Raw genomic sequence first — 25,848 nt, 5'->3', positions numbered from 1 at the left:
ATTTTTTAAGTGATGGACTAATGTTTAATTTATTACCACAAAGAAATCAGCCTCTTATACACCCTGATTTCGAAATGTGCGCAATAAATACTGCCTTGTGTAAAGTTCACGTTCCTAAATGGTAGCAATGTCTAGAAAAAATTATTTCAAATTAAATATAAATTGGTATACGCTACTGGTAGTGTTAATTGTCCAACCATAAATAGTATTCAACGAATAGCACAGAACGATTAGGACTAAAAACCAAAAAAGCAGCGCACTGATAAGCAACGTGCAAAAACACGGCAACGGCCAGTCATGTATCAGTTGGTTGCCGTCGTGTGTTTGGTTAACATCTTTGACAATGGTGAATTTTTCCAATTCAGAGCGTGTCGACATGGTAAAGCTTTATGGTGTGGTTGATGGAAACGCCAGGTTGTCCCGCGAACTGTGGATCGAGTGCTTTCCAAATCCCGCGATTTCGTGTGCGCGAACATTCACATCTCCAAGATCATGGTACCTTCAAGCCTCAAACTGACGATTGTGGCCGTGATAGGACCGAAAGAATACTGCAAACTGAAGAACAAATTTTGGAACGCGTTGAAGAAGAACCCGACATCAGCACTAACCGACTTGCAGCTAAAGTTTCACAGTTGTAGTGCATCGTACATTAAAAGAACAAGGCCTACATTTCATACCACGTTCAAAAAGCGCAGCTTTGGAGCCCGCTGATTTTCCACGTCGTATAATTTACTACGAATGGTTGTTACAATGTCGTGAACCCCCTAACTTTTAAATGTCATTCTGTTTACGGATGAAACAGGATTCACTCGCAATGCTGTTTTCAACAGCCCCAAAACTCACATTTGCTCCGATCAAATTCCACACGCTCCTCAAGAAGTACGATTTCAAAGACCGTTTCTATAAGTTTTACTAGAGAGATTAAATGCGGTACAGTACCTCGAGTTTTTAAACAATGTGTTGGAAGAGCAGCTAGATGTGGAAGTGCTTGTAGGTGAACAAGTTCATATGTGGTGCTTGCATGATGGACCACTACCACATTTTGCTAGGCCAGTACTGAATGGTTAAATAACGTTTTTCTTACCAGTGGGTCGATAGAAGCGGTCCAGTAGCTTAGCCTCTGCGTTCACCCGATCTCAGTCTGTGTGTTTTTTGTCTGTGGGGTTGGATGAAATAGTTAGTTTATGGAAATCAGCAGTGTCCAGAAACAATCGAAGAGCTTCAACTAGTGGAAGTGGCAGCCGCTACAGTTCGTGGAACTCCCGGAGTTTTGTATGCGAAAGTTGACTACCACGATGAGATGACGGGAGACGTATTTTTTGAGTGGCTGTTCACTAAACTTCTTCCAAATTTGTCAGCGAACAGCGTAATTGTAATAGATAATGGTTATCCATCCATCCGTCCAACCAACAAAAATTCCAAATTATGGATGGAGAAAAGAAGAAATTAAGAAGTTTTTTGAAGAAAATGATTTATAACACGAAGACCACTATCACAGAAAACAACTTCTAGCAGTTTTTCACACAAAGCTATTTAACGAAAGCTATGTCATCGACGAGGAGGCTGTGAGACACGGTGATTATGTCCTGCGGTTACCCCCTTATGACTGCGAGCTTAGCCCGATTGAAATGATATGGTCCCTATTAAAATCAAGAGTACGTCGAAATAACAACAATCCAAAATTAAGTGCCAGTGCCAGTAGACACAATTGGTCAAAATGAGTGGTTTAATTGCGTTAAAAAAGTCGTTTCAATAGAAGAAGAATACAGGAAACGATATAAAAATCTTATACATTTACGAAATAAGCCTTAGAAATTTCACAGAATACAGCATTCTGACCTGCGGTGCGGGGCTTTGAAACATTTCTATCCCGCTGACAGTGCAATAAAATTATCTAACGCTGTGTCCAAATATCTTTAGACACACTTTACCTGAAAACTATCAGCCCACCAGGTAAACGGACATTACTCTTTAATTACTGCCGCTGATAGACCTATTTTAAAATCTTTAATTCGAAACCACATGAAAATGAACACGACAAGTAAAAAACATAAAACAGAGAATACAGCATGTAATTAAAACAAAAATGTAAAATAAAAGAAGTGTAAAAACAAAAGTATACAGGCGATCAAAAAATTATGGATGAGCTCGATGGTACGTTGTTAAGAAGGCTCCGAAGAACTCTAAAAAAAATTCTTAAAAAACCCCTGAACTAAACTTTTGGAAACTCTATACTTCAAAATTGAAAAATTAACTCGATGATTCTGATTTATTTTAATAATGAACTACATGCCTAATAATTAGTTACTAAAATTTTAATAGTAATCTGCTAAAACACGATCCACGACGTTATTTTTTACTGTCGACATATGTCATTTTTGACTATTTTTATCAGAATTACGAAGTTAATTCTTCGACTTTGAAGATCAATATTTTCAAAAATTTGAGTTCAAGGATTTTTTAACCATATTTTTCGAGGTCTTCAACTTATATGTCATTTTTTGGTCACCTGTATATAAACAAAAACATAATAAGACGAAAATATAAAACAAAATAGTGCTCTTTTTTTTTCATAGTTTCGGATATCATGTATATATGTATTTACTGAGGAATTTATCCTAATGAGATAATTATAAAATTATATAAAAATTATATAAAAATGTATATGCATTTGTTGGACAAAAATCAAAATTAACGAACATAACTCCTATTTTTGAAAAAGAAATTATGCAAAACATTTGTTCCATATAATAATACGTTTGTGAATATATTTTGGTCACTTATTTCCTTTTTGGTATTTTTTACTAGTTAACAATTTCACAAAAATGTCTTGTCTAAAAATACTGTACAAGTGTTGAAATCAGGTAAACGATGAGAATATATAAACGTGTTAAATTTGAGTCACCTGTACTCCGACCTGGACGACTTGCCAGTTTCATAATTTCTCGACGTTTGATGACTTCTAGATTACGAAAAAAGTGGTCTCCCGTTTTCGTCGGTTTGTCGTCTGTCTGTCCGTCTGTCTATGTTTGTCTGTTTTTATTAGACAGACAACAATGCGATGACGTCACCTGAAAATTATACACAGTGAATGGGTTTTAAATTGTGTAAAGGAATATAAAAAAACAAACAAGTACCTATGTAATAATTTGCTTTGTAACCTATTCGTAAATAATTTTAAATTATACCCCCAATGAATTCTGTCATCTGCGTTGGTATTTTTTCAATGATTTACGCTGAATGACGCCTGATCTTTAGGACACTCTATATACGTAGCCAGCGTGAACACGTGTTTAAAAATTCAGAACGTTGTTAATGTTATTATGTACGCAACAAGTGTAAAAACTGAGTAATTTTGCTCGAGGCGTGAAAATTATCCACCGAGACGTGAACAACGCACAGAAAGTAAAATGATGAGCTTTACACTAATTAAATACATATTGCGTTTTTTGAACTGACGATGTAAAATTTATGTAAAAATTATAATCAAGTTAATTTCCATCGAATCAGTGCCGAGCATTGCGGTTGCTAGGAAAGAAAAAAATACGACCGTCGTTTCCTGCTCGTTGTGCTTTGGTATTTAAAAAATTGAAGTGTAATTTAAAGTAAGTAAATTATCTACTTCTAACTGAATTGCTTAAATAATCAATAAAGAGTATAAATTTTTAAAGGGTAATTTTGGCCACTGTATTGCAAAATAAATATCATGTAAGTTAGACGAAACCTTATGCTGCACGTGTGACTTTTATCATAGTTAATATAGCAATCAATCAACAAGTTTTAGTGAGTTTAGTTTAGAGGAACGGGACACCTACTACATACAAAAACTTCCTGGCGGAATTGGACATTTAATGTATTTCACTTTCATGTGATGTGTTGCATTATTTTTTTAACTCAAAATTTATAGTCACGCCTGTTTTTGAATACTTAAATAAACTTGAGAATAAACATTAACAGAAAAATAATTGATGTAAGTGTATCAGGATATGTTACGAAATTTAAACAAAAAATACTTCAACAAAATACAACGAGACAAAGTGCTCACAATCAGCATAAACAACTTCAAAAGTATACGGAACTAACTAATATCACCGGCAAATATGACTTCAAAAAGATTATGGAACAAGCTCCACTACTAAACCACTAACACGAGTAAAAAATATATTTTAGTGAAGGTAGAATAGCAGAAAATTTATGAAAATATGTATTTAAGATTTAAGTGACACCTGCCTAAAAGAGCTACAAAACTGCCAGAATTCAAATGTATTTTAAGAAATTATTAAAGCGAAATGTGAGTTTGAAAATGGCACGTCCGCTTTTTAAAAGTCAATTATAAAAGAGAATGTGGAAGATAATGCTGTTCTTAGATTATTTAACTTTTTATTTTTGTATAATTGTTTATTTTTTGCCACGCAATTCCAGGGATTTTTAATAACCAATTTCACTTCTTGAATAAATAAATAAACCTGAAGAAAATCAACACTAATTCATTCTCGTACTTCTCTAGATTATTTGCATTAAAATGTTACTTAAATTCTTTTTACAAAATTTGAAGGAATTAAAATTTTTCAACTATTTTATATTTAGAACAAAACAAATCTAACACAAAATTGTTAATTTTTAATTAACTTTTCTTAATTATTTTCATAGTAATTAATTAAGGTGTAGACTTTTTGTAAACTAATTACTAAAAACTATCTTTGTGCTATCACAGTCGACATAATCTCTCTCCAACAAACAACAAATTATATAAATATAACTAGAATTTTTCCAGTGAAAGAAATCTTGTTAAATTTTTTTCCTGCAGGAAATTTAAAGAATGTAAGCAAAATATTTAACATATTCAAGAGCTGTCGCTGATTATTTTTTCTAGAACACGCATTTTAATTCGCTTTAGTAAAAACAATCACATTAGCATAAATACGAGTACGCTGAAAAATATTAACGGTAGTTTAAATTAGAGATTTATAAAGTTTTATGGGCGACCTTCATTAACTCGCAAAAGATGTTTACGGTGCGCTGTCCAGATGTTGAACAGAAAATTACGCTCACAGGTGTATTTAGGGCTGCATCCACTTTGGGGAGGGTCGTTTTAAAGTATGCCCTAAATCTCTACCGTTTTCGTCAACCTAAATCTAAATATTTTAAACCGTTTTATGAACATCCAACGAAATTTTAAATACAGGTTTAGAAACGTGCGCAGTCTGTAATAATCCCTTTGAGATAATTACACTGAAAACCCTACCGTTTTATTACGATGATGAGTCAAAGGAAAATGCGATTTGTACAACGTTTTCATTTTTCACTTGCCATTGTTAACCTTCTGTTGAGTGAAAAGTTTTTTGTCGACGCAGATTGTTATTCAAATGGCCTCAGAACTTTGAGTTTCTCTCGACTACTGTGGTTACGGGAGCAACGATGTTTTAAATGTAGTGTAGCACACCTGCGATTTCTGTTAATTAAGTTTAGAATTCACACCTGCCGTTTTGTGCTGGTGGCGGCGGAAGCCAATATCATAAATCTAGCTGCTGCTAGCTGCTATGCCGCTGTTTTTCTTAAAAATTGGAGTAAAACTTTTTTGAGAAGAATTTAATAACAGATGCGAACAACGACGACATTCCAATGCGGTGCATGAAGCGATTTGTGCAAGTTTATTTCTAAAGAGACAAAATTTTTAAGTTAATAATTCTTGACTTTATCGATTCTTCCTAAGATGCTTAGGGATGAACAGGTTTGGTGGCTGATATTTTCGCTGAACGCATTTTAATGTTCCAATGAAAATTTTATGAGTTTTTTGTTCAACCCTTCCATTAATGCGAAATGCGCTTCAGGCGAATATATCAAAAAATCTAAATAAACACGAATTCTGTTCAGTTTTGGACATATCGTAATAGGGTAACAATATCCGATGACACGTCAATTAATAGACTACATATGTGCATAACAAGGGATATTTTGTAATGATTTTCCAACGCCGTAATTTCTGTTCTCGGATGCTTAATTACAAGTCAACAGTTGACTTTAAAACGACACATAATTTAATAATCGTGTCTAGAATTAAGTTTATGCACGTTACTAAGTTTTTAGACGACATAACGGTAGAAGTTCGTGATCCAGATTAATTACTAGAATTTAACTAACGCTCCATGAATTTGCCTCAGTTTCCCAATTTAATATTTATGAGCGAATTTTCATTGCCACTCGCGAAATAACAGGGGAAAATGTTTGTTTATCTAGAAACTGTTCGACTAAAAAATTCAACCAAAATCTAATGCCACATAACACCCACACCCTTTTGACTACTATAATAACAATAATTATAATAATTAAGCTAGGTGTTTGCCAAACACGACACCCACTTCATATAGTTCACCAACCACGTTCATTGGTAACTTAGCCTTCGGCATCAAAGTTGATGATCCTATAGTATTACGTGTTCACTAAAATTCTATAGCTCAAAATACTCTTATTTCATTCCTGGGTACAATGGCATCCATCCACACTAGGTAGTGTTTCCACCAACATTCCTTTTCTCTATGACTCTTTTTAAATCATTTCCTTTGTAAGTATTGTTAAAGCCGCTTTAAATATTTCTGTCTCCAGAAGGTTGATTATAATTTAAACACAAATAGACACAACATCACATGAATTTAGAGTGATTCACACGCACCCAGAACAGTTTAGTCATCTGTTAATGCATGTCTAAAGATTTTTCTTTTTCTTCCTGCAAGACGAAAGGGGGACGAGCTTATTAATGCCAGATATTTTATTAATTTCATAAGCTGTACGAAATTGACCTCAAAATATCTCCCATGTTTAATTAAGACTGTCAGCAACAGAAAAATCACTGCTCATTAAATTTTGCAATTTAACTTTGAAACACTGCAAAACCGAACGCTGAGAAATCTTGGAACCGTTTATAAATGATTAATTAAAATTTATTCGTTTATCCCCTCCCAAAAAATTAATGACGTCATCTCAAAATTTTGCCAAATAACTCTTTTCTGAAATATGCAAAATACTCTATTCATGTGGTTTATCAATGCATTCATAGTCTTTGGAATTACTTATACAAGTGACTCCAAAAAATGAATGAATGAGGCAATTTACTGTACTGATTAAATCAAGAACGACCTAATCCTTTTTCCCGAAAATGTTATTATTAGTATTACATTTTATAATAGGGTAAATGTGTACAAGAGTGCGAATATGTATAAGAGTACGCACTGATGATTTCTGCTTATTAGGGCCATCTGAGTAAGATGAAGTTATACCATTCAGAATTGAATGCAAAACTTGAGATAAAGGTGCAAAAGTGACCTGAATATAGTTTATAGTTTGGTCGTACTGACGATTTTATGTTCACACGTTGTGTGGATGTAATTTTTACCGCTCATAGTTTTAGTTTTTTGTAAGGTACGTACCAGTTCTTTTATTTTACAGTAATAATTTTCATTAGCTGTAACTTTTAAGGTCTCGTTATACACTAACAGTTTTATACTTTCTATCCATCAAAAGCTTTTAACTTTGAAAACATTAGGTTATGTACAAATGTACAAGAGTGCGCAGCGAGGTATTCTATAAGAGTGCGCATTGCTTGCAATACGTAATCTAATAGTCTTGGAGATACATATCATACGATAATGAATTATTTAACTCTACTACTTTGTACTGCTTCTCAAGTTGTGTGGAGGTGGTTATGGTGATTTTTTTTTTATTTTTACTTTCTGAGTGTGTTGTAATCGAGTCCGTCGACCGACTCTCTATTTTTACGTTTTCTCGACTTTTCAAGACCCCTTGAGTAGGAATGAATAGGTCTCCCGTTTTATGTGTAGTCTGTAGTCACTTATTCCCATTTATTTTCACCTTAGAAATAAATATTTTTTCATAAAATGTAATGCGCACTCTTGTGCAATGAACTGTCTAAGAGTGCGCATTTACACATCTTGACAAAAATTGAAATTACTCTTAAAATATAGTGGTCTTGGGACGTACAATTAAATATATCTGATCTCTAAACATGTATATAACGAACCCATACCATAAAATTTGTCTATCCAAAAAAATTAAAAAGTTGTTGACAGTTTTACACTAAGTGCGTACTCTTGTACACATTTACCCTAAGTATTATTAATAGTACAAATTAATCTAAATATAGGTATCCTTACAAAAATGTTGATAACATAATCACAAAATCTTGTAATGAAGAAACTCACTTGGAACAAACGCTTCTTTCTATTTCGGGTTTTCATAAAAAAATGAAGTTGGCAGAATCAAATAGTATAATTTTTCGAAAAATCTGGATTTATTTACTTTTGACCAATTTTTTGATATCACAATTTTTCTTTTTTTTTTTTCTTCGATTTTACTATTTTATGATATCACAATTTGTCGTTTTTCGATTTTCTTTATTTTTTTCATTTTTCCATTTTTCAACGTTTCAGTTTCATAATTTTTCGTTTTTTCAAATTTACTTTTTTCAATTTTTCAATTTCTCGAATTTTTTAACCTTTCGTTTCTTCAATTTTTCAGTTTTTCAAGTTTCAATTTTTCGATTTTTCAATTTTTTGTCGCCTCAATTTTTCAAGTTCTTGATTTTTATTTTTCATTTTCTCGATTATTTATTTTGCATTTTCTCGATTTTATTATGTCACAATTTTTCGTTTTTTTATTTTTTCAATCTCTCTTCCGATTTTCTAATTTTAAATTTCTCAATTTTTAATCTATCGAATTTCATTTTATATTTATTCGTTTTTCATTTTTGTTTTTCAGTTGTACAAATTTGCATTTTTTTTTTATTTTTTGATTCGAAAAAATTGAAAAATCGAAAAATTGCAAATCGCAAATTCAAAAACTGAAAAATTTCACATTTAAAAAAGAAAATAAAAAGCCGAAACGAAAAATTCCAAATCGAAAAATTGCAAATCGAAAAATTGAAACATCCAAAAGTTGAAAAATCGAAAAACTAAAATATTTTAAAATGAAAACTGGAATTTTCGTTTGTACAATTATATTACTTCCAGAGATAAAGCTATTGATATCTCCCATGATAATTTTGGTAATTCTAGAATCTGAAGTAAGAACATTGAATACTAAAACTGAGATTATTTTTTGGATATGTTATATGCTTATAATTAATGTTTAAATAATTGTTTGTTGCCGTGTAGTTGTATCCACTAGCCATTATTGTCTGCTGCAAATAAATTCACTATTACTATTAGAATAGGTATATAATAAAATTAAGAAACGAAAACTTGAAAAAACAAGAAATTATATAAAATCGAATGGAAAAATCGAATAACTAAGACGAAAATGAAAAACCAAAACAAAAAATTGCAAATCAAAAATTTGAATAAACGAAAAATTAAAGAATCTAAAAATCCAAAAATTAACAATGAAAAAAAAATAGAGAAATTGTAAACCGAAAAACTGCAGACTCTAAAAATTGAAGAAATGCAAAAATGAAAAATTGAAAAATCGCAAATCGAAAAATTGAGAAAACGAAAAACTCAAAAAATCTAAGTTGAAAATATAAAGAAAATAAAAAACCGAAATTACAGATCGAAAAACTGAAAAATTAAATATTGAAAACTCGAGAAATTCAAATCGAGAAATTGTAAAATATAAAAAATGAACAAACAAAAAAATGGAAAATCGAAAAATTGTAGAAAGAAAAAACCGAAACGAAATATTGTAATTGAAAAATTAAAAATTGAAAACTCCAGGAATTCAAATCGAAAAATTGCAAAACCTACAAATTGAAAAATTCAACAACCGGAAAATTGAAAAACTAAAAAATTTAAACTTGAAAACTCGAAAAAATTGCAAGTCGAAAAACTGCAGAAACAAAAGAAATGAAAAATTGATTAATTTTTCTGTTTGTGATCTTGTGCAGTTTAAAAATTATTTGTTCTATCTTTTGGTTTTGAAATGATTCCAAAATTATCAAACATTCCTAATATTTGAAAATAACGAAAAATGTAATTTTCATCATCACTGAAAAATTTCCAAACTACTAACGAGTTTTTTCCTTCATGTTAATTCATTTTGCCATTTTTCATAAATTATATACATATATATTTAGGTACCTAAAAACCGTTAGACATAAATCCATTACATTACATTTGAAAATTCTACCTCCAACTTTATGAAATTTGAAAATAGCTAAAATTCGTTACTTTGGTTAGGTCACAAACACGTTTTTGTAATAAACGTTTCTGCATTAATTACTAACTTGAATGAGTCAACAACATGTCTTAAAATTAATCCCAACAGCGCTTATTACAGTGAGAATATAAGCCTTTCGTTCGTGACTTGACACTGCTAACCACTGGGAACGAATTTGTTGTCATAAACCTAGTTCGCAGTGATTCAGGACGCGGTGCACACTAAGTTTGAGTTATAAAACTTGTTGCTATAAATTTGAACTGTGAACGCAAATTTCCTAAGCTAACTCGTACAGTTACAAATGCAAGTTTCCTTTGAATATCTTTAGGCTCATAAAAAAAATCTTAAATATTACTATTACTTATTCAAGGATTACATCAAATCAAATAAATGACTGCGATTGAAACGTAAATAGATAATAAGAACCATAAGTAGAACAGTTCCCTGCTTAAGTAGATTTAAATTTAAAAAGTCATAGAAATGGGTGGGGATAATGGCTGGAGGGTCTGTGGATTTATAGACTACATTGTGAAATTAAGAAATGCTGACATGAAAAATTTGATGTAAACTTAAGAAATAAAAAAAAGTACAAATTTTTCAAACTGTGTTCTTCCAAAAAATATTTTAGAAAATTTGCTGAAAATTCATGGATCCTTGATTGTTAATAAAGAAATTTCGAGTAACATTATTAAAGTCGCACAGGTATTCACTTGATTTAATACTGAGGAATTTAGAAATCGATAAAGTAACTGGGAATTGAATTCAGACGATGTGTCTAAATCAATCTTAAAAACTTTAAATTAGTAAATTTAAAAATTCTTATCGATGGACATTAATATTGTCAATAATAATAATAAAAAGTCGAACAGAAGTGCTGTGAAAAGTACATATTAGGTTATCAGGTTATTACAATCTGTCACCTAAAGTTAGACCAGTAGCAAATTATTTATATCATGGAAAACTCTGTAGTTCTGAAAAAAAAAATTAACAAAGGACAAAAAACACTCATAGTTATACCACGAAGAAATTACATAACAAAATGATGGATGCCGCTAACGGTACAACGAAAACTTTTTTCCTCCGCTCTCCTTCGACGTTTTTCTAGAAAAATGATATTCTAAAGTGGCATGCAAATTACAGTGGTTCAAAATTTGTTAATTTTTAATTACTTGTAGGATTTAAACAGATTGTTAAAGAATCCACAGTTGGTTCACAAATTATATAGCAAAGAAACATTAAAAAAAATAGTCCAAAGTTATTTCGGTAGAACTTCCTTCGTCCCTAAGTCCCTAAAGTACAGTCGAAAATTTGTAAAATTTAATTTTGAGAATTTTATTTATTTTATGATGACTTTTATGAGCTAAAATTAATACGTGTGGATTGTTGAAATACAGGTAATGAAAAAGCACATGGTGCTTATGTTTCTAGTGAGTTTTTATTCTTCTACTTACGGATAACCTTAAAACATTTGCAAGATTTCAGAGCTTTTGGCTTTGCAGTTTCAATGCCAAATTGCAAAATGTTATTATAAAATTTTAATTTTCCTTCCAAAAATCTGGAAGACTAGAATAAAAACTCAATACGGATTCATAAACTACAAGCAGAGGAGTACGTTATTTTATAAAAATTAAATAACACTGATTATTGCAAAAGTTGTCATATCATTGTTGTTGGGGCAAGCAAGTAATAGTTATTTAATAAACTAGTTTGTTAATGAAGGCCATTAATAATCGACACTGTTTAAAGCACGAACGAGCGTAGCGAGTGAGTGCCTTTAAAAGTGGAGATTATTAATCGCCCATTAACAAACGAGTTTATTACAACATTTTTTCGTTGACCACAAACTTGCCCATACTTGTGTGTTTTAATTTTGAACAGTTAACATAGTTCCACAAACTTGCCCATTCTTGTGTGTTTTAATTTTGAACAGTTAACATAGTTATCATTGGAAAAAAAAATGACAAGCGAATCACAAACGTTGACATTCATTGTGTAAAAAGCGTTTGCCATTGCGGTTGTAAATTGTAAATTGAGAAATGGAACTAGAAAATAGTGATCTTCCGGCTGCAGTAATAGTAAGTGCGAACGATGCGTGTGGAAGTTTATTACCGGCTAAAAGTAAAGATCTCTACGAAAGAACATACTCTGAATTCTGCGATTGGTCTACTAAGAAACACGTAAACGATTACATTGAGCCCGTCTTGCTGGCGTATTTTGCCGAGATCGTACAAAAAGGATTAATTGCGAGCCTCTGGCCAAAATTTTCAATGTTGAAGTCTACTCTACGTCTAAAAAAAATATTGACATTGGCAATTATCATAAATTGATAATTGGCAATTATCATAAATTGATAATGTACATTAAAAGACAAAGTGAAGGACATGTTCCAAAAAAATAAAAAATATTGGAGAAAGGGCAAGTACAACAATTTATTATTGAAGCTCCAAATGATGTATTTTTAATGGCCAAGGTAAATTAAGACCAAGTACTTGAATTTGTACAAGCTAACAACTTTTATAGGTAGCACTCATTTTCGGCATCGCTGGAGCTTTAAGAAAGCATGAACTTCTAGAATTGCAAACCAACAATGTTGAAGATTTGAAATCAAAATTTTTAGTTACTATCCCTGGCTCCAGAACAAAAACAAAAGAAAAAAGAGTTTTTACCATTGTAGATGATGACCAAAGTATATTTTTAAAATTAATCAGACGGTATATAACACTGAGATCCAACCATACAAAACATACACGATTCTTTGTACACTACAGACACAATAAATGCACTACAAACCTTGTTGGTATCAACACATTTTCTAAAATTCCATGTACAGTTGCACAATTTTTAAAATTAGATCAGCCAAAACTCTATACGGGACATTGTTTCCGTAGATCATCAGCCACAATCTTATCTGACTCAGGGGCTGATTTTGCGGCAATAAAGAGGCACGGTGGGTGGAAATCAACAAGGGTTGCAGAGTCATACATAGAAGACTCACTTCAAAATAAAGTTAATATTGCCAAGCAATTGTTTTGTAACGAGACAGCAACTTCTTCCACCACCCCGGAGACCTCTACACAATTGTTTTGCTCAGCCACTGCTAATTTTCCTTCTAATTCGCCAGCACAAACAGAAATAAATAACTCGATCAACTGGATAAATAACATAATTTCGAACACCTCCGAAAACGTTCAAATCAACATAAATCCTGACGTTAGCAACACAAAGAATTTATCTGTTCCTTTCGTAACCTTTAACAATTGTAGTTTTAATAGTTTTGTGATGAATATCCAAAAATAATTCTAATTATGTTATAACAATATTTCATTAATTGTAAAACTTTCTTGTAAAATGAATAAAATTAAAAGAAAAATAAATGAGTATATCTGGTTGTCTAACATCATGACAGATCACAACGTTTTAAAACCGTGAAAATGACGAACTAAAAAAGAGTGCGTTAATGAAAAAGAGATCGTTAATGACGTCCATTAACGCATCCTTTTTTCGGAAAAAAAAATCATTAATATTCACATTAATAAGTGGTCGATGAAAAAACATTTTATAAATATTTTTTTAAACAACTCAGCATATATTTACTTTTTAGGTAGTTCTGTTTTTACGTTAACATACTCAGTAGTCTCCAAAAAATATATTTATATAAAAAAATAGCATGCATTACATTTTTGGAGAAACACTATTTTTGTGTCATTAAACACAAACCCAAACTGATATTGTGCTACAAATTTCTTGTCAGCATTTAAAAACTTTAAGCAGTTGTGAATTTAAATAGTTTTAAAAAGTTTAATAGGTAATATATATTGTTTTTAAACAAGCAGCTCATAAAAAAAACCCTCATTCAAACACATTAATAAAAGAACGCCAAACGAAATTTTAATTCAAATTCGCACACTCGCCCGGCGCATCCACCAAATTGCTCCAAACAACTTCGAAGAATCAAATTCGCCAATCTCGTGACAACGGCACATCTCACCCACCACCCCCTTAATTGTTGACCCATTCCTTCCTCCAGCAATAACCCGCATGCTAATTAATTGAACAATCGCCCTTTAATTAATAATTTCCGTTGTGTGTTCGAGAATAACCCCTCTAATAAAAATACAAGAAAGGTCTCGCTTATACATGTTCGATGTATGATTTCAGATATGGAAGGTGGGTGACAAGACGAGTGGCTTTAGGAACAATAGCAACAATATGGCTTCTGGCGGCGCTTATATCGTTCGTTCCCATTTCGCTGGGGTTGCACCGGCCCCCACAACCTCTTGTCTACAATGCCGGGGGCCAGAACTATCCGACTTGCGCTCTGGATCTCACTCCAACCTATGCGGTCGTCTCGAGCTGCATCTCTTTCTACGTTCCTTGTATTGTCATGATTGGTAAGAAGCAGGGCCGTAGTCAGAAATTTAAGGCATAGCTTGCGTCGATAAATTAAACACACTCTCGGTTATACGAGATTTTATTCCCTTTATTTTGATCGCTGATCAGATTTTCAGTTCAAATCAAATCAATTTTTGCTCATTTCTTTTGAATTATGTTATTGCTAGCAATGGGTTTGCTTTTTTAGCGCAGTATTCAAACAAAGCTTAATGCTAATGTAAATTGAACAGACCAAATGGAATAATTTTCCCATTCGCGTTTTATATTTACAAATTCGCTGGAGAGTTTAAAGTAAAAAATATTCGTTTTACAGATTTTAAAATATGTATTACTGTAACTAAATTATTTTCATTATCTTCAAAAAAAGGGTAAGTAAATTCTGCTATAAAAAGAGGTTTGGAAAAGGTTTATTTATTTAAATGTTAATTATAATCTCATATCACCCTTATACCCTAGAAAAACGTTTTGTATTTTCAACATCTTTTTTTTTATTTATTAAATTTAATTAAAGTTAATTAAAATTACCATATAACTGACTCAAGGTGTTATGAAAGAATGTCATAAACGAGACATTTCAATATTTAAGTCAAAAAGAAAATAAAATTGTAATGAATTTGATAAAAAATATGCTTCATTAATCAGTAATGTTTGGCGAGGTTTCTTGATACTAGTCTTCAAATCATAAACCTGTTACCGAACTACGACACGAAAACTATATAAAGCTTCTTATAATTAATATAACTTGCAGTAAATTAAACAAAAATACAGAAACATGTACTGATGGAGCAAAGGACGACATAAAGCACACAATTTTAATTCAAAACCTTACTATAAGACATATGCACTTAGAAACATTCGTTAAAAGTGAAGTGTTGCATTTGAAGCTGTGTATAATTCGTTAACTATATAAATCAACACTGCCTGATGAGGATGAACATTATAAATTTCGCTGCACTGTAATGTACCTAGATTTATATAACGCCATTCATTGAGTCTGAACAAACAGTTGACATTAGTCGGTAAATTGTACATATTTTTACTACGTGCACTGGACATGAGAGAATCGATAATGTGTGCTACGATCGTAAATTCAAAGTGAGTTTATTTTTACTTCCTATAAATTGGAATGCCAATCGCATTCAATTTACCGTTGAAACGAAAATTCTTAGCTTTACTGTTTTTACAAGGCAAAAAAGAACTTGGACATCATAAGGAATTTTAAACTAAAGTATTTTGTAATCGAAAATATAAGAATACAGTAATGCCGCGCCCGCCTAAATGAAGTAATAATAAAATAATAATAATTATCAAATATCAACTCGCCCAAAATTATATTCAGCGCATTTTGCGCCATTGTAACTTAATTCATGAAATCGTCTTGTTTTGAGGAGACAAAGTCAATCAAATTTCATTTTATTTTAACTTAGATGCTTGTTATCAGAACGTGCTAATATTGCAATTTTTCGAAGTATAAATATAAACAGTTGAAGTTACACATATAGTGAAACATTGAAAAAACATGTTTTCCCATTGGTTTTTTATTTCAAATATATTTCATATAGTCCACACATGTGCGGATTGGAATGTCATAATTTTTCAAAGAAGTGGAATTTGTTAGACTGTACTTCAAAAGCGAGGGAAGTTTTGTCGAAATAACCTTCGACCATTTTTTTTTTAAATACGATTAGTCTACGATGTCTAAAGCAACGACTAGTATTTCAGAATATACCTGTAAATAACGTAAGAAAAAAAAAATAAAATTTACTTCATGTTTTGTAATCAGTAAATCACGTCAATGTTCTACGGTAATTTTAGTTTTCAAGAAGTTCCTTTTTGGAATTTCTAGCATATCTTAATATAAAAACATGGGTAGATAATTTAAACACAAATAAACGAAATGGATTTTGCGAGTAGATCGTACTTAATAAAATGTTGCAAAAATCACAAAATACACCCCAAAATTAACAATCGGCTCAATAGTTTTGGAGAGGCGGTAAACAGACAGGAATAGCAATCCTGCATTTTCGTATTCTGCACACCGAAACGGTAAGAAAACATAAAATGTTCGCCAAATATTTCTATATTTTTACCTTCAATGTGTAAGCTAGGGAAGTATTGTAATAGAGTCCATCCGGTGAATCCTACTTTCATGTTTTCTCGACGTTTTGTAACCCCTAAAGTATAAAAAAATAGGACTCCTGTTCCTGTGCGTTTTTTTATTAAAAGTCCACAACTTATTGCTTTGTATTAGAAACATAAAGTGACAGCGGCACTCTTGATGACACCTATGTCAAGTCAAAACAGAATTCTACACAAGCGCCAAGATCATTCAAAATTTAAACATGCCTCGCAAAAAGAAAAGGGTTCTCGTATCAAGACGTGAATTAACTTTAAATATCAAAAGGGAAATTAGGACTTGTTTTGATAATTTCGTGAAGTTGGCTGAAAATAAAGTTAAATCAGATCCGTCACAGTTGTGGTCGTACATAAACACTAAAAAAGGAACATCTAGAATCCCGGGTACAATGGAAAACGGCAACAACGGGGAAAAATTAAAAGACCCACTTGCAATTGTCAATGGTTTTGCTTCACATTTTAGTAGTGTCTTCAGGAAGGACGATACAACCAACCCAAAGTTTGATACTGAGGAAGCTGTCTGTGATAAGGTGGACTGTGATAATAAAATCTGTGATAACCTGCAATATCAAATCTGTGATTCTATCTGTGATACGACGACCAACGTACCTGTTTTACACAATTTTTCAATTGACGTCAATGATATTTTGAAGGCAGCACGCAAGATAAAAGCCAACTATACAATGGGCATTGATCACATACCCGGGTTTTTTGTGAGGGATTGTATTTCGTGTCTTAGCACTCCACTATGCTATTTGTTTAATTTAATAATGCAGACATGTACATTCCCCGAATGCTGGAAAATTGCAAGAGTGTGCGCGATACATAAGTCGGGATCTAAATCAGACATAAAAAATTACCGGCCGGTTGCGATTATCCCTAATTTTGCCAAGCTATTTCAAATTATATTGTCTAACAATGTTTATAGTCACATTATGCCTGTCATATCAAATTCTCAGCATGGCTTTATGAAAGGCAGATCCACCTGTACTAATTTAGCTGAATTTACACAGTTGGTCTCCAATGCATTGAATTTAAAGAAACAAATTGATGTAATATACACGGATCTTTCAAAAGCCTTTGACACTGTAAACCATAAACTTATGTTAGAAAAGTTACGATTAGTTGGTATGTGTGATAGTTTAGTCTCACTATTTAAATCAATTTTAATTGGTCAAAAGCAGTTTGTTGAGTATCAGGGCTATAGATCTTATGTTTATGAATGTTCCTCTGGTGTTTGTCAAGGTTCAAATCTAGGGCCGCTTTTATTTCTAATTTTTATGAATGATGTTGTTGCGCATTTTAATAAGGATTGTTATCTATTTATGTACGCCGACGACCTGAAAATAGTGAGAATTATTAAAGATGTAACGGACTGTGTAATGTTACAAAACGACATTCAAACATTAGAATTATGGTGTCTTAATAATAAGTTGCTCTTGAACGATACCAAATGTTGCGTTATGTCATTCTTTAGAACATTAAATCCTATTTTATACGATTATAAAATTCATAATCAGGTTCTAAAGAGATGTACAATCTTTAAAGATCTAGGAGTAGTAATGGATCCATCCTTAAATTTTATACCACATTATGCATATATATACTCAAAGGCATTAAGTATGTTAGGTTTTATAATAAGAAACACCAGGGAATTCAAAAATACTGAATGTTTGATGTTGTTATATAATACATATGTAAGATCAATACTTGAATACTGCACGATTGTCTGGTGTCCTTACTATAAGGTGCACATTAAGCTCTTAGAAAGCATTCAGCGTAAGTTTTGCAAATATCTGTATAACAAGCAACAAGGGCACTATCCAGAACGCAAATATCCACATCCTAAATTACTGGAAGATTGTAAAGTATTAGAATTAAGATCAAGACGTGAATATCTGTCACTTATGTTTCTTTATAAATTATGGAATGGTTTGATTGTTAGCAGTAATTTGTTAAGTCAATTTAATGTGCACGTACCTCGTACTAATGCCCGTAACCCTATATTTTTTTCCACAACTATTGCCAAAAGTAACCAGCATAATCATTCTCCTGTTTTCGATATGTCTCACGTGTACAATAAGTATAGGCAGGCTTTGGACTTATTTTCTGGTTCGTTGTCTCAATTCCGATATTCTTGCACCGACATAGTTTTTAAGTAAATGATTGTGTTATAAGACTGTAATGTATTGTTGTTCTACGGGTCCTTTAAAGAGCCTTGTGCTCGCTGGGCAAATATACTTTATTATTATTATTATTATTATTATTATTATTATTATTATTATTTAAGACGTGGGTTAATAAAAATCTTCCAACCACAAAGTTTAATGAAAGAGAGCCAGAAGGGACCATGTTTACAGATGTCGCAAAACAAATAAACTAACTTTGTTTTGGTTTTCCTCTAAAAATTCATATCAACGTTGTCACTTATGTTAATGGGAGAAATTTCTACTTTGGTGGACTTTAAAACGTACTTTACGTGTTTCTGCTAAAATGTTGATTGCGTCATCACTTCATCACTAAACTCACTAGAAACACATGCACATGGTGCTTCTTTATCTGTACTTTAACAATACACACATATATTAATTTTAGCTCTTAGGAATCGTTATTAAAAGAAATAAAATTCTCAAAGTTAAAGTTTATAATTTTTCGAAGCTGTTCGACTGTACTTTGGAACGAGAAAAGTTCTGTCAAATTAGCTTCTCATTTTTTTTTTAAATAAATATTTGTTGAAAATTAGGTTTCGAAATGTCTAATTACATTAATTTTATTGATTAAAAAATTTAAAATGGTTTATCCAATTTTCCAAAAATACACAAAAAAAAAGAAATTGAACACACAGACTAACTTAAGGACTGAGAAGAGTTATTTCTGAATAAATTTAGAACAATTTTTATTAAACACAATTGGTCTAAGGTTATTTAAGTTACTTAGATACAACTTTTTTCATCTCTTAAATACATTCGAACAAGTTCAGTTTTTTCAAAAAATATTAAAATTTCCATCTACAAAATTTTATTTATTTTTTGATAAGCCTTATAAGTAAAAATATGTAAATATTACAAGTCACCGTAAAAAAAAAACAATCGGTAATGATTTCTCAACAATTTCTATACTCTTTGAAGCGGTGATGGGGCAAGATATATTGGCTACTTAAAATACGTGGAAAATGTTGCAGAAAAATTTTTGTAACGTAATTCTGATAAAATTCATGCAGGATTCCTAATCCACGAGTAAAAGAATATATTATTTCATAAATCATAAATCTCTACTAAACCTCTACCAATGATAACAAATAATTTTTAAAAATAAATAAAACGAATTAATGACAGTTCTGAAAACAATCCACTAATTAACACAAGCAAAGTTCGAACTTTGTCAAAACACTAAATGCCAATCAACTAATTCGATGCAAAAAAACATAAAAAACAAGACGCCCTGTCAAATCCTACACTTTCATTTATTAATGAAATAATAAATGCGAAGCGAATTTAATTAAAACGAAAATTCACCCAATGTGGAAAGAACATTGTTCACTGCTTGCTGTTTTTACAATGCATTATTGTACTCAGCCTATACGAAAGCGACATTACAACAAAATTTAATTATCTGCTGCGACGAAATGATAAAAAAGTACACGTGCCGGTATGAGGAAGAAATTAAACGCTACTTTTAAGAGACAGAGAAAGAAAGAGAGAGAAAACGTTTAAAATAACATTTTCACCCAACTTTGAGCAATATGGTTCCTCGTGTTTGAACATGTGCTAATTTAATAAAAGTTTTGGGTCATTTCAGTTAACTTTTTTTTTACAATAAAAAGTCGGATTATTTTAGTTTTTATCTCTAATGATTACACGTGTTGATTGAAAAGACCCAATAATCTGCGTGGTTTTTGCACAGAAAGGTTAGATTATTGTGCATTTATTCCATGTAATTTAAAATGCATGGGGAAATCAACCACAGGTACAAAAATAAACGAAAATGCACGACCGTGTTAATTTACACGTAACAGAGAGTAATCTGATTTGAAGTATAGTGGTGCATAAATGTAAAACAAATTTCCGGTTAAAAGCGTCCATTCAACAACTTCGTTAGTTAGCCAACAAATAAATTGGCATTTAATTCGTTTCATTTCTTGCCAACTACTTAATAAATGCTTTGCACTTTATTATTTATTAATAAGATACTTCCCTTGTCTTATATTTTACCATCAATTAGAGTAAAAAAAAACCTGATAGTGTATTAACTCAACAATAAAAGAGCCAGAACAACGGAGCCATTAAAATCCTACAAAGTATACATCTGGTGATTTTGTGACACAATGAACTAAAGCAATCAAACTGTATTGTAGCAGTTTCGAGGACATGTATCCGGTTACGATGAAAAAAAGACTGAAAAAAAACAAGCACTTACTATCAAAACCTTGCTACAAATAAAAATATAACCTCTTGAACAAAACCAATTAATTTAAAAGCACTTTGTGTTTAAAATAAGCAAATCCGGCCCTGCTACGACATCAATCGCAGTCCTGCAGCGAAGACCACCAAAACAACAAAATTTGGAAAGTGCACTTCCAGAGATAATTTAGATAGTGGGTTTTATTAGATGCGCTTCGCTGTATTGAAAGCCTTACAAGTTTTATGAACTGTTTCGACGCTTTTGTTGGGTTCTTTCATCCAGCGTTTAATTTACGAGATGGTTTAAGGCACATGATTGTAGACCGAGATTCGACGCAGGATACACTTTTTATTCTTTATGCGGACAAGATTACGGCGGACGTGATTTTGACGGTCTTCGATTTATTTTTTTAACTGTGTAGGAGCAACGCCGGTAAGTTATGTTTTTAAGAGATACGGTCTGGTTAATATTGGATATAGCGAGTTCGGCGGAAATTTGTAGGAGTAATCGCCCCAAAACCCTACTCTCGCTTTTATCGAATGAATTTTGCATGTTTCCGTCAGATTGTTAATATTTTCTCTTAAAATTTTAATTGCGTGGGAGAAGACGTACTACGATGAGACGTAGTGAATAGCAAGTTTCATATTGCGTTCGACTTACGACCGTAGATGCGTTCAATATTTTATGAGGTTTTATTGAAAGTGGGACACCGTTGCTGATATTCTGATTATTTCGAAGTCTTCGTTCCTTGTGTTTACCAGTTCGCTGGAAGCGCATCGTTTCTCATATCTTGCGAACGTTAAGGCAAGTGCACCATATTTCCAAAGAAAGGAGCATGAGATTAAAAAATTGTGGAGAATGAACTTTGTTCCAAAGTATCGTTCATGTCGAATGTTCTATCGCAACTACTATCGCAAAAGTGTCCAAAAAACAGTGTCACACAATTGTAACAAGTGTGCTGGACGACAGTAATGACACGCTTTTACACATAACGACAAAGCTCAAACAAACATGTAAGCCCCTTTCAGCCTAAAATTTTATTTACAACCGTTTAATTACTCCTTTTAACATTTATAATAAATTATAATAGTTCTAACTGACATCTTTGCAGTTATGAAATTCATCGCTAGCTTTGATTAGCTGAAAACCATTGAGTTATGAGTGTTATGACCAGACTGCAGTCGTGAGTAGCCCATAGTCTCCTGTCCTCGTTGTATTTAATGAGGCTGGAGTTTAAGTAACTACTGCTGAATTACCGCCATGTATGTTAACAATTATAGTTCTCTGAAAATTATGCTCCATAAAACCGAGTTTGTACTGCGATGATCTTTGTGTTTTACGTTTAAATCTAACGTGTAAGCTGCATATGCATAAATTTGTAGGAAAACTAACTCTTTTTTGTGCCGTACAGCTAACCACCTGAAGTTTAATCGCTCCGACCCGAGGTTTGCACTGGCGGTTTGCCACATTACCCGCAAGAGTACGGTCCCTGGTTATGACCAAAACCCGATGTTTCACCATTTCATCCTAGCGTCCCATGAAAACAAATCACATTTTATTTTGACAACCAAAAATTATTTCAAATTAATGTTTTTTGTGCTTTTGAAACAAGAAAATATATGACGTGTGACGAATTAAAAAATACGCCTCCAAATATTACAAAGGCGGTAAAATTCGAAAGTTCAAATCTCTTGCCGGAGAAATCCAGGAAAAAGTACTAACTGTAACTTATAAACAAACTGTTTATGGATTGGAAAAATGAACAAAGAATCAATCAGGCAACATTTTTCTTACCCACAGTATTTTGAAGAATTAGTTAAAAAATATTTTCTAGACCCTTTGCACTTTTTATTCCAAGCTGAGAAGTAATATATTAAATATGAATAATAATGTAGAGATCGATAAATATTAAAAATTGCGGGCCTTCCTTAAATATGAATCCGATGAATATCGAAAATAAAAACCAAAAATCTTCAGCCCAAAAGAAACAAAACATCTAAAAACATCGGTCTAAGTTTATTCAGACAGAGCTTCCCTCGCCTCTAAAGTACAGTCGAACAAATGCAGCTTCTTCAAAAAATTATCGAATTTAAGTTTGCGAATTGTTTTATTGTTTTTTATGATAACCCCTGTAAGTTAAAATAAATCCTCAACACAACTTTGTTATAAATATCCTCAGACTTTTATTGATTTGATCAATAAGAACAAGCTACCACCCGCTGGATTCAATCCCAGGACCTCTCATTTGTAAAGCAAGCGCGCTCGCACTGGACTGGTTTGGATATTATAAATCTTCGTATTATGTGTCTAAAGCACAAAACGAATTCAACAATATAAAAATATAATAAACAAAATCAACAAGAGGCCATTTTTTTTTTATTCAGCAAAATTTTGAGATGATGTCATCAATTTTTTGCAGGAGACAAGTAGATATATTTTTATTGCAAATTTACGATGCTTACCATCACTTTAAAACGTCTGCAAGATTTCAAAGCATCCGATTTTGCAGTTTAGGATTTGATCAATAAAATAAATTGACTCATTCATTAAGTTTTTGAGTTACCTTGTATAACCAGTTACAAAAAATTAGGAATTGACTGATAAATCACAAATATAAACTCATCATACATTTTTGATAAGATTTATTTGGCAAAATTTTGAGATGACGTCATCAATTTTTGCAATTTTTCGGTGGGTCGTGTAAAGATAGATTTTGATTAACGATTTACCATTTTTCCGATATACTTAAAATATTTCAAACCATTTGGTTTTGCAATTTCAAAATTTTTTGTAAAATTTTATACAATTTTGATTTTTTTTTTTACAAAAAATACTAATGAGTTTTGTAATCGACGTTGGATTTTTTCAAGAGTGGCTATATGAATATTATAGTGTGGTGACCACACAACAAAAGCGTATTCAAGTCGGAATCTAACAAAAGTTATGTACAATAGTTTAACGGTTTATATAGAGTAGATTCAATGTGCGAGCCGAATGAAAGTTTAGGATCAAATCTAACCCCAAGATCACGTACAACGTCAGGTCTTTTAAGGATGATATTATCAATGTTATAATTAAATTTTATATCCCTAATTTTTCCAGTGAATGTCATTAGATAACATTTATCTTTATTCAGTAACAAATGATTTTCTAAACACCATTGAAAGGCTTTATCAATGCTTTGTTGCAAACGTAGACAGTCATCTTAGCATTCAATAACACAATAGATCATCGGCAAATAAAAGAAAATGAGCATCAATCACGTCAGTAATGTCATTGATAAACATACCAAACAATAGCGGCCCCAAAACTGAGCCCTGAGGTACAACAGACTGCTGAATAATGAACTTTGATTTGAAACCATTAACAATAACAAAAAGAGAACGATTATGTAAATACGGCTTCATTAATAATATTAAGGAATCCGAGAAACCGAAAAGCTATAATTTCTTTACCAGTAGACGATGGTCAATTTTATCAAACGCTTCAGAAAAATCTGCGTACATGATATCCACCTGACTAGTATTATCTAAAGCCTCGGATAAAAATTAAAAACTGCGTAATGGAAATTAGGTTAGTTTGGGTAGACCTTCCTTTAACAAAACCGTGCTGATTAACTCCAATCATTTGTGAAATATGTACATATGACCTAAAAAGCTGGGGTTAATTACATTTTCAAAAATCCTTGTAAAATTGCAAGTTAGTACCATTATATGTCCTATTGACTGAAATAGAGTGTGAATCTTTTCTAGATCTAAGAAATTACCAGAATTTGTCAGGATTCGATTTTAAATTAAAATTTATCTCATGTAAATAAGAAGCGTATGCAATTTTAATTTGATTTATTTCACTCCTCAAAATTTTAAACACTTCATAGTAATGATATGATTTTGTTTGTTTATAAAATTTCCAAGCGGTATTTTAGCGTTTTAATTTTTTAATAATTTAGGTTGGAGCATGACAGATGACGTCTTTTTGATAACAGTTGCATATGTAGGGACTGGAACTTGGGTCTTACTGACAACAGATGAATTATTAGAATTAATCTCCTTTAAAATTTTTGAGTGGAATTCAGTTGATTCATTTTGTTTTGCAATGGCAGATATACATTTATCCACCGAATCTTTTAGAACATCGGGTAAATAACGAAAATTAGAGTGTTTATTTAGAACTTTTAAGTCAGCATTTAAACATTTAAACATTTAGCTTGACATTTGCACTCGCATGAGAAACACTTTAAAGATTTATCGAAGTTTTTAGAGTAACTTCGCATATCCTACACGTCGGTATTGAAGATAGAAAAAAGTGCGAAAAAGTCTGTCAGCTGATAGCCTCAACGGTGAAATATCACCGAGAAGTTAAAGAACAAGATAACCCAATTAAACTACTGTACATGCAAAATATTAGTCTGATGCTGAAAAAATCACACCATTATCCTTCGATACATCTTGCATGCAATAGCTAAATCTCAAATGCTCAACCAACCTAACTTTTATAATAGATCTGAGGAAACTGCTCACCACACATGTGCCTTGGCACACAATTTGTACATTTATTAATTTTGTTTTGTTTTTTTCTATTTGTAGAATAATGACATATTGTTATTTTTTACGTTATTTAATAAATAAACGTAGATAAAGCATATTGTTATACTCGCATGTAACGGCTGATCATCCTTGTGAGTAAGAGCCATCATAAACTGGTCGTACTAGCATCTTGCGAAATATCAAAAATGTCTTGTAAAATTCTAAA

The 25,848-nt window shown here is 31.9% G+C and overlaps 1 protein-coding gene across 3 annotated transcripts in view; it reads left to right on the top strand.

Annotated features, from left to right (window-relative positions):
- The window catches only part of LOC135125918 (dopamine receptor 1), a 194,595-nt gene that overhangs the window by 141,303 nt on the left and 27,444 nt on the right, over positions 1-25,848 (top strand). For all 3 annotated transcript variants that reach the window (XM_064051692.1, XM_064051693.1, XM_064051694.1), the window contains one exon: positions 14,326-14,558. In XM_064051692.1, the coding sequence (XP_063907762.1) occupies positions 14,326-14,558 (233 nt within the window). The remainder of the gene's footprint in view (positions 1-14,325; positions 14,559-25,848) is intronic.

Source organism: Zophobas morio, unplaced genomic scaffold (genome assembly GCF_036711695.1).
Source record: "Zophobas morio isolate AGI-343-1 ecotype UQ-CSIRO unplaced genomic scaffold, CSIRO_AGI_Zmor_V1 ptg000009l, whole genome shotgun sequence".
Lineage (NCBI taxonomy): Eukaryota > Metazoa > Arthropoda > Insecta > Coleoptera > Tenebrionidae > Zophobas > Zophobas morio.
The sequence above is the reverse complement of the archived record's forward strand: the minus strand, read 5'-3'. Positions and strand labels throughout refer to the sequence as shown.